General features: G+C 39.2%; 2 protein-coding genes across 2 annotated transcripts; one reads left to right on the top strand and one right to left on the bottom strand.

Moving 5' to 3' along the window:
* Positions 1-2,276: 2,276 nt before the first annotated feature.
* Positions 2,277-8,467, bottom strand: nts (neurotensin). Its single transcript, XM_035426955.1, has 4 exons — positions 8,269-8,467; positions 6,091-6,158; positions 3,187-3,375; positions 2,277-2,589 (listed from the first exon to the last, which is right to left on the bottom strand). The coding sequence occupies exons 1-4, from the start codon at positions 8,354-8,356 to the stop codon at positions 2,446-2,448; spliced, it is 489 nt and encodes a 162-aa protein (XP_035282846.1). The 5' UTR covers positions 8,357-8,467; the 3' UTR covers positions 2,277-2,445.
* Positions 8,468-9,742: 1,275 nt separating this feature from the next.
* On the top strand, positions 9,743-18,764 carry rassf9 (Ras association domain family member 9). Its single transcript, XM_035426954.1, has 2 exons — positions 9,743-10,361; positions 15,932-18,764. Exons 1-2 carry the CDS (start codon positions 10,315-10,317, stop codon positions 17,178-17,180), a joined length of 1,296 nt encoding a protein of 431 aa, XP_035282845.1. The 5' UTR covers positions 9,743-10,314; the 3' UTR covers positions 17,181-18,764.
* The last annotated feature ends 812 nt before the right edge of the window (positions 18,765-19,576 follow it).

Genomic DNA, 19,576 nt, shown 5'->3' with positions numbered 1-19,576 from the left:
TGTCCACATGTGCATGTGTGTGAAAATGAAGCATTCCATTGTTTGTAGGATTCTGCTGCCCTCTAGTGGATATTTATCTGGGTGGGTGAAGTGAATCTGTAACGGTGGTAACCAACCTGTTCCTAGATCTACCGTCTTGTAGGTTTTAATTTCAACCCTAATTTGTCACACTTGATACTGCTAATTAGCAGCTCAATAATTAAATATCTGGCTGTTGAATGGTGTGTGCTTTGTTAGGGTTGGAGTGAAATCCTACAGGACGGTAGATCTCCAGGAACAGGGTTCGTTACCACTGATCTCTAATCGTTTTGATATGGTCAGTCATAAATATGTAATCCAATCCAATTTATACATGAGCTCTCAGCATGTCAACATGTTAAGAAGATTTAGTTTGATTAAATTTAATTAAACTGTATTGTGTGCCTGTGTGTGTGTGTGTGTGTGAGAGAGAGAGAGACAGAGAGAGAGAGAGAGTACCTTATTGGGATTAATAGCATGAACTAATGCAGATGAAGAGAAAGAATTATGCCTTGTAATACTGGTTTTTGCTGTTTTGGGACAGACAACAACTGAAGAATTCATTTTAACTATTTGAACTATCTTGTCAGAAATTCAGAAAACAAGCAGTAGTACATAATTTGAACACTAGATGGTGGGTAAACCAAATATTTAAAATGTGGACAGCACCAATAAATCCCAATGTGGATTGATGGCGTCAAGTAAAATATGTCTGTATTCATAATCATAATATTTAAAAAATATAATTTTTACGCTTTAATCTAGTAAATGAATCCTGAAGAAAGGATGATTGTAAAAGGAGGGTAATAATACTATTTATTTTTGCCCACACTTACTGTAATTAAACCAAGGTCCAGAGATGAGTTGTGGGCCCAGTGAAATCTTACCTTATTCTGGGGATCATGCACAAAATAATATTGTACATAATCCTTAAACAAACATTTCCATTGACCTTAAAATCCCTCTTTTTCTGTAAAATGATATAATCTTTTCTGTATAGCATGCAGGTTCCATATTGCACCATACCACCACAGTTCTGGTTGAGTCACACAGAGAAATATATGCATGCACTCGCAATGTGGGTCCACCATTATTATACCCCTTCTCACTCAACACCTTGTCCAATGAAGCACAAGTCTGAACAAGAGCCATTTAAGGCGTTCATTAAACATGTTTACTAGTTTGGTAGCCAGTTAGTAGTTGGAGCCATCATTACCATTTCAAGGACTAAATCATATTGTGTCGTTCAAATAATCTGGTGTGCGTTATTTCCCTTAGAAAGCCATAGGGTAAGGGGTAGACTATAAACTTTCTTTTAAGTTTAGAATTCTAGAATATGAAAAACTGTGATCAGCTGCTTTTACTGAACTATGAACTTCTGAGTAACCATAAACTTGCGCACCTTGTGGCTCTGCAAGGACTACAGTCAATCCGACAGTGCTAAATAGCAATAGCCAAATGTCTGACAGGGATCTTTTTGGGGTGTTTTCTGTCCAGTGGCAACCTCATTGGCTTGTCATGAGATGTTGGGCCTTATTTTTCAAGACGTTGAATGTTCAAAAATGATTATGCCAAAGATAAAATATTTCTGACTTTTTCTTCAGTATATTTCCTGAGGAGGCATTGCAGGACATTTGTTATTGGCAGTCTGCACAATGACAATACAATGCTTCAACTCATTACGAGAAGTTGAAGTTGTAAGCAAACATTTATATAACCATATTTAGCTAAAATACGAGTGAACTAGTTTCTTAGAGACAATAGACATGATTTTGTAGAAGACTTAGAAGATAGTTTTTAATCTATTTTGTTTTTATTTTTTAATCAGCATAATTTGTCGTTCAATTTGTATCGTATTAGTCAATGCATTTTTGATAATATATTACTTGAGCCAATTGGACATAAGGCTGATGTCAAATTATATTAAACTAATTTTGGTAAATTGGTAAATGTTATGACTGTTGAAATGGTATGAAATTACTGTCATAACATTTACCGATAGAAGTGATGACCATTTTATGTCATTTGAACTGGCATCATCTGTTTTGCCATCTTGTGATAGCTGTTATGTCATGTTATGTCAGCCTTACTGTATGTTGAAGTGGAAAGTGTTGCCGATGGAAAGTGTTACCGATTTCTTTTTATTTATTATTATTTTTATTTATTTTATTTTTTTTTAGTCATTCATAATGTCACAGTGAACTTGAAATCCATGTTGAAAAAAATATCAAAACAGAAGAAAACAACATAATTTAGACTTTTAATGATACAATCTTGGTGCGGTTTTTATTTACACAGTTCATGTTGAGTCTGAGGATGAAAAACTGAAACCTCTGCATCAGAAACACAGAACAATAAATACCATTTATACAGTTATTACAGATGCACATTGAGAGTTTAGAGGGGCTCCAGGTGGTCGAGCAGAGGTCAGTAGTATGAACTGCGCTTCAGAATATACGGCCTTCTGGTTTTGCTCATGTGCAGCTGGCGTTTCAGTATATAGGGCGATTTCCTTTTTGGTGGATTCGCATTGTTCTTTGTGAGGTCAGACTCCAGGTACTCGTGAAAGATCTGAAACGAAAAGCCGGTTGTTAGTGAACGCAAGCAATCTCCATCCCAATGAAGTCCTCCTCTTTTGGCTCCAGCATGCGGAAAATTCCACTACTTGTCATTGTGGGAGGATTATAATACTGCATGTATAATACTGTGTAGTGAGCCGTGATTACAGAAGGGCTTTTAGCTCACTTAAGTGTATAACCTGCGTGTGTATTGAAAAGACAAGGAAACACAAAACCAACTTCAGTTCCGTTGCCGGAGAGCAATAGGTGGTGATTTTTGTTGCAGTTCTAAGAATAATGATTATGTGTGTGTGTGCGTGTGTGTGACTCACTGCACGGGGCTAGGCTAAAATGGGAGTGCACCAATGGGATTGAAAGCTGCAGTTTACTTTTAAATCTGTTGTATCCCTTTTTAAGTAGACTTTCAAAGTTTAGTTATATTTTAGTTTATATTCATTGAGCAGACTCTTATAACTTGCAATACAATTCACAATCTAACAGAAAGTGTCATGGCATTGGTCTTTAAATTGTATAAATGCATTCATGTGTGAGTGTGCATTTGTGCGTGCTGAATGTATGCATATGTGCGCGCATATGCTGTGTTCTTCACCTCTCTGGGCTGCAGTACTCTGCAGAGGCTCTCTAGGTCATACAGCCCCTCCATAGACTCTGTGGAGAGGGCTTCCCTGGGCACGAGCCCCTCGCCATTACTCAGCCACGCCTCCTGACCCCGCCCAGTCAGGCTCTGGATCAGCCCGCACGCGTCCAGCAGAGGGGTCCTCGGCTGCGGTCTGCTTACCTGCAAACACAAACGGCACGTCTTGCTGTACAGCTCCTAACTGGCCACTATACTGGAAGGCAATTTGCCCTGCCACCATGCTCACACCAGAGAAGCCTTAGAGCCCTACTGATGCGCTCATACTGCATTTTATTTCAGTGTTTGTGAGTTTTATCAAGCTAATGTGACTGAGGAAAAAATGGACTGGAAAGCAATGGCTTTCCAAAGTGCATGAGTGTCAGTGATGTGTTTATGATCAGAAAAAGAATATACTTAATCTAACTCATCAGATATTCTGCTGTACTATTTGGTTGGAAACCTTTACAAAAGGGTTTCCCAGAACCTGCTTGAACCTGAGGGAAGACACTAGTTCAAGTATATATTGACATGCCTAGCATAGCACTTTTCCAGTGATAACTATGGCAATTTGAATAATGTAATGTGCCATAATCAAATTTAAAAAGAAACACTTAAATTAATTGTGTTTTGTAATCGGATGGTTGAATTAATTACTAATGTTTTAGTGATATGGTGCTTTAATAATTATTGTCATTCCTTTAGAATTTTTAATCATGGATCGAATAAAAATGAAGTCGGACATAATTGGATTGTGATACTGATCATTTGCAGATCTAATGACCACATAGATATCTGTAGTACAGCAGCTTCTGAACGTCTCCCTCCTCATTTCATCAATGCCTATTAGGCCTATGTCTGTGCTAAGGTGTGTGGTGTAGTCTGTAGGGCAGCTGACTCTCAGGCCATATACTGGTCCCCTCTACACAATTGGACGTTTGATCTCCTGCAATGGCACCTTCTGAGCTGTGATCCTCTCCCTATCTGTTCCCCTTTCTGCTTTTTCCCTGTCCACACAAAGCAAAAAAATATATACAAAATGCGGGCGGACTGTCTGCTCTACTTTTAAGGGGAATGCTACACCTGCGTCCATTAACAACTGAGTGGTACCTGCTAAATCAGCATCCATCAATCAGGTCAGTCTTTTGCTGTCAGATCAATCGGATCTAATGTAATTTGGCTTAGGGAAGTACTGTGCTGTTGGCTGGTTGCAGTGATCTAGATCTGTGCCTATGGCGATGGATCTAGATATGGCTACAGTAGTTAAGGCTTGTGTTTCTATGCACTTGAATGAGACACTTGAGCTGAATTGTGTTGGTGTATATCTGCAAATGTAAATGTGTAAACATGTAAAATGGCCCTGGATATCATTACTGCCTGTCATGTTAATCATGTAGAGTGTAGTGAATAGCAGTGAAGACTTGAGAATGCCTGCAGCTAAGACCTCTTTGCCATAGGATTCATGTTGCACCAGGGACCTCTCCCCACATAATGCAGGATATCATATACTTTTAAAATTTATGTCACTGAATCTGAACCTGTCAGAGTGCTTACTGTGTTTCTTTTATGGGCCACAGAGGGTGGCTAATCGGTGACCAGTAGGAGAATGTCTCCTGTGTTCAACTGGGCTATTCCCAGTTTAATCAATAAAGCACTCAATCAAATGTATTTTCATATATCTGAGCGCTCGCACATAGTGCCTCACAGTTCATTTCATATAACAAAATTTGAGTCACAGCAGGAGCTGTGACAGAAGAGATAGCAATGATTCTTTAACAGAAGAAATTACCTCTGGTGATAGTGGGAAATGCAATGAGATTTGATCAATCTGTATGGTTTGAGACCAATATTCCCACCCAATCCACTGAGATGCTATATACAGACATAAGCGATGCAACAGTTATGGAATTAATGTTGGAAATCAACAATCATACGGTGCTGCAGTACATTATTCTATATGAACGGTTATGAAATCCACCATTCTCCAAAAGCCACAATACAGAGCATGTGCAAAATGTTCAGAAAATGTGTAAGGGGTTCATTTTTCCTAACAGTATGACCACTCCTTAAGTCAGGTCACATGTAACATGATAAAGAGACATTCACAGTTGGTGGAATGTCAATGCACAGTAAATACAGAAATCTCATGGCCATTCATAAATGTAGCTAAGAGTGTCAAACAGTGAGATATACAACTTGATCTACAAATTATTAAGTGTAATTTTATGGGTAATACACGCAGGGAATGCTTACGTTTAATTGGCTTGTAAACAGTTTTGTATTATTATATAGCCTACTCTGCTGGTATTATTTCAGTGTGATTTTCAAAACTATTTACAAAACTATTATTACCCTGTCATAATTCTTAGGAAAAATACTGCAATATCTGCATTTTCCATTTAAGGTATTGTTAAGCAGTGCTATCTGAACATTCTTTAACTAGCAACTTATGCAGTTGTCTGTGATATCCAGGTATTTTGAACTAGCATCGAAACGACTTAACATACTGCATCTGGTGCTTGCTACGTACTGCATGTTGTGCCGTCACTCTGATGTCCTCATTAAATAAACAAATATTTAAAAAAATGTTTTACAACTATGGAAAATCAAATACACAGGCAGGTGTAAATTCTGTGTGTGTGTGCGTGCGTGCGTGCATGCATGTGCGTGCATGGTCTGTGCGCATGCATATGTGCGTGCGTGGATTGCTACTTACAATGAATAATTCAACGTGAGAATTGATATACACAGCACACCCACAATAAAAGTTACATTACTGTATTTTGCATTGCTCCGGAGGTGTCAGACAGAAAGCAGGCAGTATTGTGTGCTTTGTTCTCTGCAGTCTGACCTGGATCAAAAGATCCCAACAGGACGTACCTTTGAAGTGAAAAGACTGTTCAGGAACTCTTCTTCTGTTCCTTTCCGTTCCTGCTCAGAATCTGTCACTGGGTCAAGCAAAGTACATTTGTTCAACGTTTGTTTTAATGGTTTATTAAATGTCCAGCAGGTGCACCCACTACCTTATCAAACCTGCTCTCTTGAAAATACATTAGCATCCGTTTAATTAAGATTGGGTACACTGCAGACAAAACACATTTTCTAAAGCATGCTTACAAAACCATTTAAATAAAAGGCAGACATGAAGAGGATCTAGTCAGATGATATAAGACATTAGAGCTCATTTGATTCGTGACACCTGCCCCCCTTCCAGCAGACATGCTGCCCTGGTTATTAATGTGCAGATCTGCTCACGTTCTCTAACGGCACTGTCTCTGCTTGTAGCGCCTATTCCTCATAATCCCCTGCAGTCGTTTGGAGATGTTTCTGTTAACCTCCCTGCTTTCAGCATTTGGTCTGCACCCAGGGAGAGTGCTACAGCGACCTGCTTTAAGCTTGTTGTGGATGAAAAAGAGAGATGAATAGCTCTTAACCTTCGTTTTAAACACTTTATAGGTTTCAAAATCAATTTGTACCGAGACACAGCCAGTTTTAGCTCAAACCTTTAAAGTGTCTCACTGCAACATTTCATAAATCATGGTTAACATTGTCCACTGCAACATTTATTTTGTCTCCCTGAGCATGTTATTATTAACCAATCTGGCATGACCAGACCCTTCTTCATTGCTATAAGTACCTGTGTGATATAGCTCAGTCATAGTCAACTACTTTTGTTTGCAACTGGACGTGGACAAATGTCATGAGCCTCATATATAACAGCTAAAAAATTTTTGTTTTTTTATTTTTTGACTGCTGACATAGAGTGACATACCTCAGTTATAGCATGTTGTCACTGTCAGGCTTCATGGAGTGCTGCAGTTGGTCCTGAGTATTTATAAAGCACTACTATTGTGTCCATGCATGTTTTATATGCTTAATAAAGGCTTTATGAAGTGAAACATAAAGTGAGCCTGACAAAAAGTGCGGCGTACCCTTACAGGTCCCCATAAGATCGGAATGGAACACAAATTATTTAAAAAGAGCACTGCACTGCCACTGTAGCCTTCAGCAAGCTCCTTATCCTGAATTGCTTCAGTATATTCAAGCTGTGTAAATGGGCATATAAAAGCAATGTGTCATAAGTTGCTATGGATGAGCATCTCCAAAGCAAATGAATAACGGCAATGACATCCCAGTCACAAATGATTATTGCAGGAATTCTGAATGTCTCCTTTGCATACGCTTTGGATTCTACTTTGACCCCAGCACCGCTCAAAGAGGGGTATCCGCACACGCCATTTATGAAAAACAATTCATACGAGTAAATTATGCAATAAACTGCTTCATCCAGTACATAATGGATCTGGTCACCCTGTCGGTATTCTACTGAAATGCCCAGTTATTGCAGACGTTACCTTTTGACTCCTGGAATTGCAATTCACTTACAGTTTAGCCTGGACAATTAATAAAATGAAATTAAATATGTCAGAATATTCTTCTAGGAAAGCTTAAAAACATGAATCCAGTCGAGTGTGCTAGCTGCTCAGTAATCCTGTCAAAATTTTAGCTTTAGTACCAAGCATACAGGACAACAGTTTTCGTAGGTGTTTGATTGGTTGCATTCGAGCACATGTTCACTATACCTCTTTTGAAACTTTACTTAAAACTAGAATGTGTTCAAGGGTATCAGAATGAAACTCATAAAACTGAAATGTGAATTTTAGGTATTTATGGATTATTGAAATGCGTTTGAGCTTCGTGTTTTGGCAAATGTGTTGAATTTTTTTTGTATACATTATCCTACATTAATTTTACAGCACCGAATAATTAACTGGACTTATGATGAATGACTTCATGTAACAGATATTTGAAAGCAAGTGAAAATTTGTCAGTTAAAATAATGCATCATCCACAAACCGTTGTTTCTGACAGAGAAAAAAATATTTAGCACAGTTTTGGGGTCTACAACTTACTTTGCAAACATAATGTACTTGCACCTGCACTCCCTTCCACCACTTTACCCCAAACAATCAAACACTCAGTGTGCCTTTGCATCTGCTGTTCCCAGTTCCAGAGGCACAGCACATTCGGGAGAAAAATAAGTTTAGTGATACTTACCTGAGCACATCGCTTCATGAGCTAGGAAGAGGAAAACCATGCAAACAGTCAGAGCCCTCATCTTGCCAAATCCACTGTCTATGTGCATCTAGGCAGCAGCCAGGTCCATAAGGTAGGGATTAAGGAGGAGAGAAACGGGACTCTTTGTCTTTGCTCAGTCCAGTCTCTGTGCTCTCTGGGTGTCGAATAAGAAGCCGTGGGCTCCATTCTGTTGGTATATAGGCTTCAGTGTGATGTCAGGAGTGATTCCTCCACCCCCAATACCCCCCACCACCTCCACCCACTCCGTGTTTGTACCTTCCAGCTTACTGTTGTGTCACTAGCACCGCAGACGTCACCACTGTTGCGCAAATTCGTTTTTGTGGGGAACATCATACGTCACATAGGTGAATACCCTGTCATTAGCTGTCGAGCGGCATGTAGATATGCACTACACATATTTTTTTTAAAGTTCATGCAGAAAAGAAATCTTAACATGATCTTAATATTAACATAATATTAATATTGCCACTGATTACTGGCAAAGACATGCAGGTAATACCATAGTTTTACTGATCATTATATAAAGTATATGAAATAAATGGAGAGTTATACAGAAAACAGTAAAGAAGTTTTTCTGGTAGTACTGACATTCGTCTACTGCGTTCAACTATTGTTTTTAATCTAATCAAATTACAAGCAGCATAGATAATTACATGGATATAATGTTTATTACATTCAATAAAAATTACTTTTTTTCTCCCAGACAACATCTGTAATTTCAGGAGCTGTAGCTTCTCATATCTACTGCAGCTGGGTGTTCGCTCATCCTGCACTGGTTTCCAGCCAGACCACTGCTCCGTGAAGAATCTAAATGCAACTTCTGTCTCAATTACAATTTGTTTTTCCCATAACTGACAAATTCATTCTGAATTTTAAAAGACTATGGCATGTTCAGCATGTAAGTTAAGTGTGTATTCCAGCAGGCACTACTTGTTTCTCTGTTGTTGTTTTTGTTTGTTTGTTTTTTATCAATTTTAGCACAACTACTAGAGAAAATATTTTATTTGAAAACAATGTATAATTAATATTGTTTTAAAAAACATAGTCATTAGCACAACATAATAATGTGTTGTACTTCTTTTAAATTATCATTTAAATTTAAACTGATCTGCTCTAAAGTGACTCAGAACTTAACTCAGTTATGCAATTTTATAAATTATTTTTTTAAGATGTGGAACCCCTGATGACGAGGGACCTTTGAAAAATAAAAATAGCTGCGTGCTCATCACCCGAGTGCGATAAAAGACGCTCCACTAGACGTCTCTGTTCTGCCACTTTATGTCCCTGCGCCTGCGCCTGCGCCGAAGGAGAAACGTCAATACGCGCCCGCGTTGCCTGGCAGCTAAAACAGAAACATCTATTCTGCTGTCCACAGAAAACGAACGACGCTACAGCTGTCTACGAGGAAAGAAAAGGAAAGAAGGAAAGTGCAAATATGGAATTTATTATATATTTTTTTCTATTTGTTCGTGTTCTTGTTGCGCCTCCCCAACCATTCACCTAATCAAAATGTCACATTCAACGAAACCAAAAAACAATGTATCTTAAGCTATAACAAATTAAAAGTGTGTTATAATAAACATGCTTCGAACTGTACGATGTGTGTTAGGTTTCATATAGTTTAACTATGGACTACTTTCATTAAACATTTTAAAATAACAGTCTATACACTCTAGAACATACTTGCTCATTAACGAAACAGTCAAAAGCGTATAGGCTATGATTAATATGTTCAAAGAGTTAGCAAAGAAAAAGTTGAACGAAGACTTTAGCAGTCCCCTCCTATTCTTTGGCCATAGCAAATTTGCAGCGCCACCCTCTGATAAAAGGGGACGGTCTTAACCGGAACGCGGGACTGTAAAGAGTGAGTGTAACATCAGAATTTACCAACTTTTTTTCTTCTGTCCCGTTTTGTCCTTGGCTATTTCGAGTTGCTTTACTCACCGCTATGCCGGCATATTGACTTGAAGACCCAGGACATTTTTTAGGGTTGTAAGTGTTGCCATGGCACCATTCGGAAGAAACTTTCTCAAAGCGCGTTTGAGAAACAGGTACTTTGCATTTTAAAACACTGTTGTCTTAAATTTTGAACAACTTGACCCATTTCCTGCTTTGTCGTTGAAAATAAGGACAGCGATTCTGATGATCAGATGTCTGGTAATCTGATCCTAATATTAGCAATAGTGGTGCATTCTTAAAAAGAGGCTGCCTAACCTTGTTTTTGGCATGTGATATGAGGAGTTTACTATTACTATTACTATTGTATTTGATTATAGTATATGATAGGATTTTTGTAACTTTGATTTGCTGTAGTTAATACGTTAAGGCCACTCTGCCGGTGCAATTCCGGTGCTGTAGTGTAGTCTATGGATATTATAAATAGATTGAATTATTCTAACATATTTATTTGTATTGCTTATTTCCATAGCGGAAAACGCTATGTGCCATGAACATTGCAAGCTTTCAATAACGTGCAGTGTACACATGGCCATGTATTTACCAAGCATACTGGCCATCGGTTTCCGAGCCTAGTTGTCATTTATTTGTGTTCCAACGCCGCTAACAATCAGTATCTCCCATGCCACCAATAATAGGCCTACAGAGAAAGCACCACGCAAGAACTAAATTGTAAGGGAAAAGTTGTGCTTAAAGATGTTGATTTGCGTTTGATTCGGCTATTAAGGGCTGTAAATAGTTGAGATCAATTTCACAGGCCCGTAGAAGCTAAACGGTGGCCTAGTGAATCTGTGGTGGTGATGATGATGATAATGACCATCACGACTGTGATCATAATGAATTTAATAAACTGATGCTGAGCAATATAGTGACATAAAGATAAGAAGCAAGCTAACTAATGCAGTTTTGACTGAATTCGGTAAGCACATTGCCCTTTTCTTCTCTACTAAGCAATAAAGTGCATCTTGTAACGTTCTGTTCGAAATTGAGTCAAGGGCAGGCGTTCTAAATATTGAACAGCCCAATGTTTAACACTGGGCTAGGCTACAGCAAGTCTATGTGTTATTAATATTGAATGTTTTCTCTATGATTACTGAGAGTATTTTCTTATGCGGCTTGTTGTACCAGTATTAGGCTCGCATGATACGCATGACAGATGTCATATTTGGGATGGGAATATAAAAACTGATCTCGTGCGTGTTGATTGTTCCTGTTGCGTTAGTGTTTCGTTAGTGTTTGATTCGCCAGATTCTTTAGTTTAATTTGTTTGCCATTTTAATTAGGCGGTCGATTTACTTTTTTGATATTTCATATATCATAAAAGGAGCAACCATCGTAGGCTATGTCAGAAGTCCAAGGTGTTGAAAAATTGATTTATTTTCCGTTGGCGTCGTCTGGTCACAGACGCGTGAATTGCTGTTTACCGTCCTTTCCGCAAATCTTTGCTGTGGTTGAGATTAAAGAATATCGTTTACAAGTTAAATGGATCGAAATATACTACAACCCCTATCGCCTACAAAGGGAAACGTGCAGGCAGCGTCCTTATCTCAGCTGGTGCTCTATCTCAAAGGACTAGTCAATATTTTTTGAAGGGGGAAATCCACTTTTCAAATTGTTGAAACTCTGTACAAACACTGTGCTTCAAAAACAGGAGAATGAATCTGAGGAAATGCTCTCAGGCGTATATTAAGTGCTAGATACCACTAGTGTATTACAGTCTTTGGCAGTTGCACACAAGATTAATGCTGTCCAAACTCAGATAGTTACTCGACCTACGCCTAATAGCCCTATGTTTAATCCACAGTATCAAGGAGAACAATGTTTTTTATGCTTAGGCCTACAATTTACTGTAGATTTGTGGCAAGGCAAACATGCTGTCCATGATTATTATGTCTGTATAACTACAGTTTGCTAAAGTCTTAAGGTCTAAACAGATGTCGGTCATACTACGTTTAGGCAGTCCAATTTGATATACCAAATTACAGCATGTGTGCGCGGGTTAACAGTTGTTGCAATGAGAGTGCAGTGGCAATGGAACTGAGCTTATAATAGGAAGGATAGTGTGATTCCCACTGGTGCTACTGTTGCACCATTGAGCAAACGACTCAGCACAAATTAATGTAGTAAATCTTTTAAGCGGAGTAAATAATGTACAGAGCATTTGGTTCACACCCCTGAAAGACAGTGAGTGTGCGTGACAAGTAAATAAGTAAAAACTTTTATGTTGGTTTTTACTATTGCAGCCCCTACAGTATAAGTCCAATGTTATCAGTGTTCTTCCTAAATTGTCGAAACACTCTCTGAAATTGGGGGGGGGGGGGGGGGTGTTTAGAAAAGGATTCCTTAGAAAACAAAGGGACATTTTTGTGTTCCTTGGTAGATCTCTAAAAGCCTCCATAGTAACTAAGGATTTAGCTATGAAGTTAGGTGTGTGGGTTTATCCAAGGAGTCTACAAAGAGGAAGCGAGTGTTTTGTCTTTTGGTGATCCGTATCTGGCGGTGAATCATCTAAGGGATGAAAATATCCCGATAAAAAAGGAAGTTCGTTTTTTAAATCCTCTACCGTAACGCATTACGAGCCTGGACACTTTGTCTATTTTTAAAATATTGACGACATGCCAATGGCACTTGTAGCGCATTTACTGTGAAATGAGGTGTAACTCCATGTGCTATTTTCAATTACAGTACACCTGCATATTTTAACGGATATGATTTAATTAGGCTATATGAGAATGATAGGCTGATGTTTCTTTTGTTGTTTAGTTTTTCTCGTTTAATCCCTTTTCATATTTGAAATAAGTTTCAAAATTATGGGGCTCTTATTGTATCCGAATGGCTGAAGCCACTAGTACAACCTGCAATAACCAGTTCCTTATTGGAGATTGACTTTGTAGTGGCATGGAAATCAGAAAATTTCCATTTGGGTGGTCCTTATGTGTGGCTGTTATAATTACCTAATAGTTACTTGGAATGTGTCATTAATTTTTTGTTTGATGATTGACACTGCACTGGAGGAACAGCAGCATAAATTTGGATTAGTTATAGCCAGTGCTCAGTTCTTTTGGCAGAACTTACTGTCATGTATCCATGTCTTAAAATTACACCCAGGAACATCATAGTTGTGTGTTACCCTCAGTTTATACAATACAGAACATCCTGTGACTTCTCATAGAAGCCTGTAGTTGTGTAAAGAGGTTCACTGTGTATTGTTCTTTACTTTTTGTTCAAAATATTAATTGGTTGGTTTGTTTGGATAACATTTATTTATTTATTTTACCAGGGTAAAAAGCCATTGAGAGGGGGACCTGACAAATAAAATAATAGTGAAAATATGGTTGTCTCACTGCTGAAATGAGCTGTCCATGCTGGAGGGCACACACGAGCATTAGAATTGCACAAACAATGGATTCAATCAAAATGTGTCCTTAATTAAGACTGAGTTAAGTAATTACTGCTAACTCTTTAAGACAAAGACTTAAAATAAAATATAGGCTATTGAAATAGGTTTTTACTTTGAAAACAAACTGACACTTTCCTTTCTTTTTAAGTCAAAGTCCAGGAATGTTGTTGAATCCAAAGGAATACCATAGATTCAAGCAAGTAAAAAAGTCGGCTGTGAGTATAGACCACCGTATACCTCGTCCATTAAAAAGCTCACCAGCTGCCAGTTGTGGATGTAGGTTGCAGTAGAAGGGTGGCAGGATGTGAACAGTGGCCTGGGCCTGCCTGTTCTGTGGAAGACAAACACAGGTGCTTCCCTCCAGAACCTTGTGACTTTTAGTGCAGGCGAGTGATTTAACTGCTGTGAATAAACTCAAAGGGACAATGAGTTAATGAGCTCTTTCTATTTCTGTTTTTAAAAAGGTAATTTGTTCAGAAAGGAGGAAATAAATATTTTTGCTCTCTGAGCAACCTCACAGCTGTAGAGAGATCTCGTATGGTAATGTTCTCCTCTAGAAAGTGCTTGAAAGCATCGACAAAAAAAGTTTACGTTGGAATGTGCGTAATTCCACTGTGTTCGGTTTGCTACAGCAGATGAAGGGAGTAGGACCTTCAGATCCACTTCAAAAGTTTGTGCTGTTTCCTGTTTGTTGGGTTGTGACATATTGGGGGCACAATTTGAATATCACAACTACTCAAATATTTCTCATGGGAGCCATTGAATATTTAAAGAAATGCATTGCAATGCATGTTTCTTTCCCAGAAATGTTTTGGAAGGTGAGTAATGGAGGAAGGTATGCTCCTGCTTATTAATGTACCATAGAAAAGAGACCCACGTACTGCTGTAGCAGGCACAGTAGGAAAATGGAGATTGTATCACTGAATAACAAATAGCATGTAGAATGAAAAGACTGCAGTTCACAGTAAACACATGCACACTAGCTTATATATACATTTTTGACAGTCTTGAGGCTCTTGTGGGAAATTGTTGTAATATAATGTGCATCACATTCATGCACAGGCTGTACTTTGTTTATGCACATGCTGTCCTGCGTTTCGCTTGCTTTCTGTATAGCTTTCCTATTTGCCTTGATGGCTTTATCCACCCAAAACCCCTAACCATTAACCAGCCAGATATGTTGTCGCATAAATATAACTTTCCAACAAGGTCATCCATCACCTCTGAAACTCACACAATCTGCTTCTTGGGGTTGTCTCAGCCCTTGAGTAGATGATAATGTTGTAGTAGCTGACTGTAAATCAAACGTTTTGTCTGACCCCTTCTTGCAGGGTGAGCTGTCCCCAATTTTCACCACAACAATGTGCAAGGGGCAGAAGTTATCTTTTGCTAGACGTCTGCAAGCCAGACAGTCAATAATCATCTAGATGAGAAACGCTAATGAGCTGCCACTCTTATCTAGGTGTATTTCAAAGTAGAAACATAAATATCTTTGTTCAAGAGCAGTTTTTCAAGGAGTATTGCAAGATTTGCAGTCACAGTCTTTCCACATCCATGTTGTATGTACTAATTGTGCAGTAAAGTGTACAAGACAGATAGGACTTTTTAAAATGCAGTGATGCTAAGTTTGTTTTTGTTTTGGAAATTTTAGTCACAAATGAAATAATGTGAATATTAGATGCATGTACTGTATGTATTTTTGACTTTGCAAGAAAAAGCACACACAGAAAAGCTGAAAAAATGAGAATATAGCTAGTTTGCTCACCAGCAATGAGCATCTGTGATGAGATCTTACAGTTGTATCAAAACATATTTAGTGTAGTGCAGCCAGTATCCCTGTTGCAGCAGTGTCCCCTATCTCTCTAAGTAGGTTTCTCATTCCCTGAGAGATTTCAAATATTCAGTTTTTTATCATAAGCAGTCACCTACCGTTGGCTGATCCTATCAGTTTACTGAGTGCAGAGGGAGCTTTCTAAGCTATTGGAATCTTAGTAAAGAAACTATAATGCAGTTATTGTTGAGCGAGGTTCCATGAGCCCTGAAATGTATGGAACTATCAAATGTTATTGGTGATTCACTAATTTAAACCAGTCCTTGAATAGAGATCTGACTCGTGATTGTTTATATGAGTCACCATATGGTGCTTCATTCATTATGGGGTTGTTAAAGCCCCACTCTCCCATCTCTACAGATGCAATGCACATAGAGATAAATACACACATCTGTTCCTCTGATTCAGATACTGTTGGGTTTGTGTTGCCTCAGGTCTGAAAGCAAAGACAAAGCTCTGCCAGCCGGAGAGGAGATACAGGTGTGGGTGTGCCAGGAGGAGAAGGTGGTCTGCGGGGTGTCCAAGCACACCACCTGCGCCGATGTGGTTCAGGCTCTGCTGGAGGACCACAAGACTGCCACAGAGGACAAGAGGTCCCTGCACGGTGAGCCCAAGGAGTACTGCCTCCTGGAGAGGTGGAAGGGCTTCGAGCGAGCTCTCCCCCCGCTCACTCGGATCCTCCGGCTTTGGAACGCCTGGGGGGACGAGAAGCCCTTTGTGCAGTTTGTTTTGCTGAAGACCAGTGAGTCTGTGACACTGTGCACCAAGAGGTCCTCCAAGCCAAAGGGGGCATTGTCAAAATCAAAAAGATGGGAACAAGGCCCAGCCCAATATGTCAAATTTCTGCCCGTGGACAGGCAGAAGAGGATGGTGAAAAAGGCTTTTCGGAAGCTGGAGAAGATCCGCAAGGAGAAGACACCCACCCAGGACAGGGATGAAGGGGGGATCAGCAGCTTGGTCCAGCTTATCATTGCTCAGGACCATACCATCCAGCAGCAGATCCACAGAATGAGAGAGCTGGACCTGGAGATTGAGCGGATTGAGTGGGAGCTGTCTGCCAGTCCTGACCAGGAAGGCTCTCCTCACTGGAGTGTCTCCGACCGCATGGGTGACCAGCTTCAGGAGTATCTGTACTCCACTGACGGCATCGAGCAGCTGGAGACGCAACTAATGAAGCACAGGGACCTCATCGAGAAGCTTTCCTGCGACATTGATTCAGAAATAAAGAGCAGATGCGTCACGGGCACCCAGGAGCCACAGGGGGCAGCGGCGTGCGTGGATTTTGACGCAGGTGACGCAGGCTGTGACGATGCCGAGCTGGAGGGGCTGAGGCGAGACTTGGAGCGTAGCATGCGCCAAGGTTTAGCCTTACAAGCGCAGGTGACAGAACTGGAGAAGGAGCTGAATGAAAACGAGGGTGTTCTGAGCTCAAAGAGCCAGCAGTGTGAGCACCTGGCAGTGCAGCTAAGCTATCTATGCACTGCCGACAGCCCAGCATGCACCTTCTCAGATGGCCCTAGTTGCCAGGCAAGGGGCTGTAGTGTACAGAACAAGCTGGGTCAGATCCTGTCACAGGCAGATGCCGCGGACACCGATTCAGACACGGGAATAAGCTCCACCCACAGTCAGGACTCCCTGTCACCCTACGGGGACATCCCTCCACCTCTGGACACAGATGTGTAATCATTTTGTCAGAATGAAACTTCTGATTGATCCGTGCAGTGTTAAAACATACCTTAAAGCTAGAGACAATATTTCAACACCTTCCATAATCCAGTTTTCAAGGTTCTGCATCTGCCGCTCTGTTGTATTTGCATTTGTAAATCTCAACAGGATGTGCTCATTAGCATTTTTATTAGATTTTTGTTTTTACCTTTTTAATATTTATAACTTTGAAGGTCCCATAAACATATGTCCTTTCAAAAAAAACAAATAATTAATGAGCAGATTTTTAAAATAGTTCATAAATAGTTAATAAAATAATATGAAATGTATATATTTTGAAAAAATGTAAAAGCATATACAGTGACGCTCCCAGATACGGCTGTAATTTGAAAACATGCAGCTATTGCAGTGTGCTGTACATAACTATTCATAATCCAAGAATTCCAAAGCTATTGTTGCACAAGTCCATATTCATAAGTTACCAGGTGAATGAAAATAACTTATTCTTTATGGGATATATAACCTGCATTTGTAATACATACTGAGAAGTGCTTCATAAAACAACCTCCTGTGGAACATAAACACAACAATATGCATTATTTAGCTGTCTCTTTCATGGAAAAATGTAATGTTTAATATATTTATAGCTCTAATATAAGAGGTAACTTGACCACACATGCTGTTATATATTTTTTTCACATATTTCATTTTTAGTGCAAAGTATTTTAAACAAATATTGCTTGTTTATTTAAAATGTATATATTGTATTTTTTTAGCATACTAATGTAAAATTGAGTAACCTTTAGTGTAGACACTCTTCCTGTTACAACCTCCAGTGTTATGTTGAATATGAATTTCGATATAAAATACTGCTTACGAAAGATCACCACATCCATGCCTGCAGTTTATCAGCAATGGGGAAAAAACTGGTTTAAGGCATGAAAGTGCATGTCCAATACAATATTTGGATACTTGCTTGAAATTTAACTCTCAGGAAAAGCAAAGCATCCTACTGTACCCTGCACAGGCATCAAGCAATTGTCAACTGAATCAAAGTTTGACCTACTGTCATTTCTCTTTGGTAAACATCTACCCCTTGGTACAGACAGTGGGTAACCGATAACTAAATTAGCCATTATGCCTCTCTAATTTGAGATGATGAATGCATCTTGCCGTTAAATGATGTGAAATTATGCATTTAGTAGTTATTTTATCATACGTTATCCTGAGCCGGCAGTTTCATGTTATTACATGATTTCTGTAATTACAGTCAGTTTTATAGTTAGCGCTTTTGTGAGTTATAGTTGGGATTTTCCAGGTTGAGCTGTAAGATTTTTTCACATAGTGTCCTTACTTCCTCCATTACTTGTTATTATATATTAATGCTCTCACATTGTATTGTATTTGTTTTTAATAGTAGCTAAATAGTAGTTACTATGTAATTACTCTGGCAGTGTTTTTATTCATTTATAATGTAATTGTTTGTAGCCTATATTTTGTATTTCAGCTGACTTTATAAAATGTGCTCTGGTTTGTCTTTTAAACATCGTTATTATCTTTGATACATTTTTTAAATAAAATAAAAGCTGCCTACAAATCTGATTCACACTCAGCCATCCTTGTGTTGTCACAAGTGTCCCAATGTATATATGTTTTGCAGACACCTCTAAATCTGAAAATTTAGTTGGACTTCTTCCGTGAATGACTCCATTGAGTGGAATATCAGTTTAACTGTAATTGTCAAGATCCTAAAATTAGCTCTGCATTATATCTGCTATTTAAACTGTATAATCACTTAATGAAATATTAACAGCCCTGCATCACCAAACCACCACTGAAAGAAATGATTGCCCTTTTTTGCCATAAACTAGCTTGGTCTGGTGCAAGTGACTACCTCATTAGCATGTCTTTCCTGGAGCTGCTGCTGATTGGCTCATTAAGTTTAGGCACCATATTGTGGTGTAAGGATGAGCCCCACGGTCTCAGATAGAAATTAAACTGTACCAGTGTGACCGGTAGCTCCATTGGTCAATGAACAGTTGCCAGTTGTGTTACCCAGGTTATAGGGGTTCAGTCGGTTAAGGGTCTGTGTTTCATCTCTTTTTAGCAATCCCGCTGGACAATCAGGTGCCGGGGAACTGCAGGTCGAAGCTGCATATGAAAGGTCTTCCTCCAACTCCACTCTGCAAGCTTAGCTGTAGTCTGCGGTGTGTTTTGGAGGAGAATGGCGGATGTCAACACTCTAATTGGCGGTGTGGTTTGGGCATGAACGCGTCTGTGGTTGCTCAGTTGGACTTTCCAAAATTAGGCTGGAATTGGACATGTTCAACTGAACATTGGGTGCCAGTTTAAAAAATAATAAATACGTCTTCCCTGTGACATTCAAATTACCGGTCTTTGGGGAGAAGAATGGT

This window comes from Anguilla anguilla, chromosome 7 (genome assembly GCF_013347855.1).
Source record: "Anguilla anguilla isolate fAngAng1 chromosome 7, fAngAng1.pri, whole genome shotgun sequence".
Lineage (NCBI taxonomy): Eukaryota > Metazoa > Chordata > Actinopteri > Anguilliformes > Anguillidae > Anguilla > Anguilla anguilla.
Note: the sequence above shows the minus strand (reverse complement) of the source record. Positions and strands in the feature narration are given on the sequence as shown.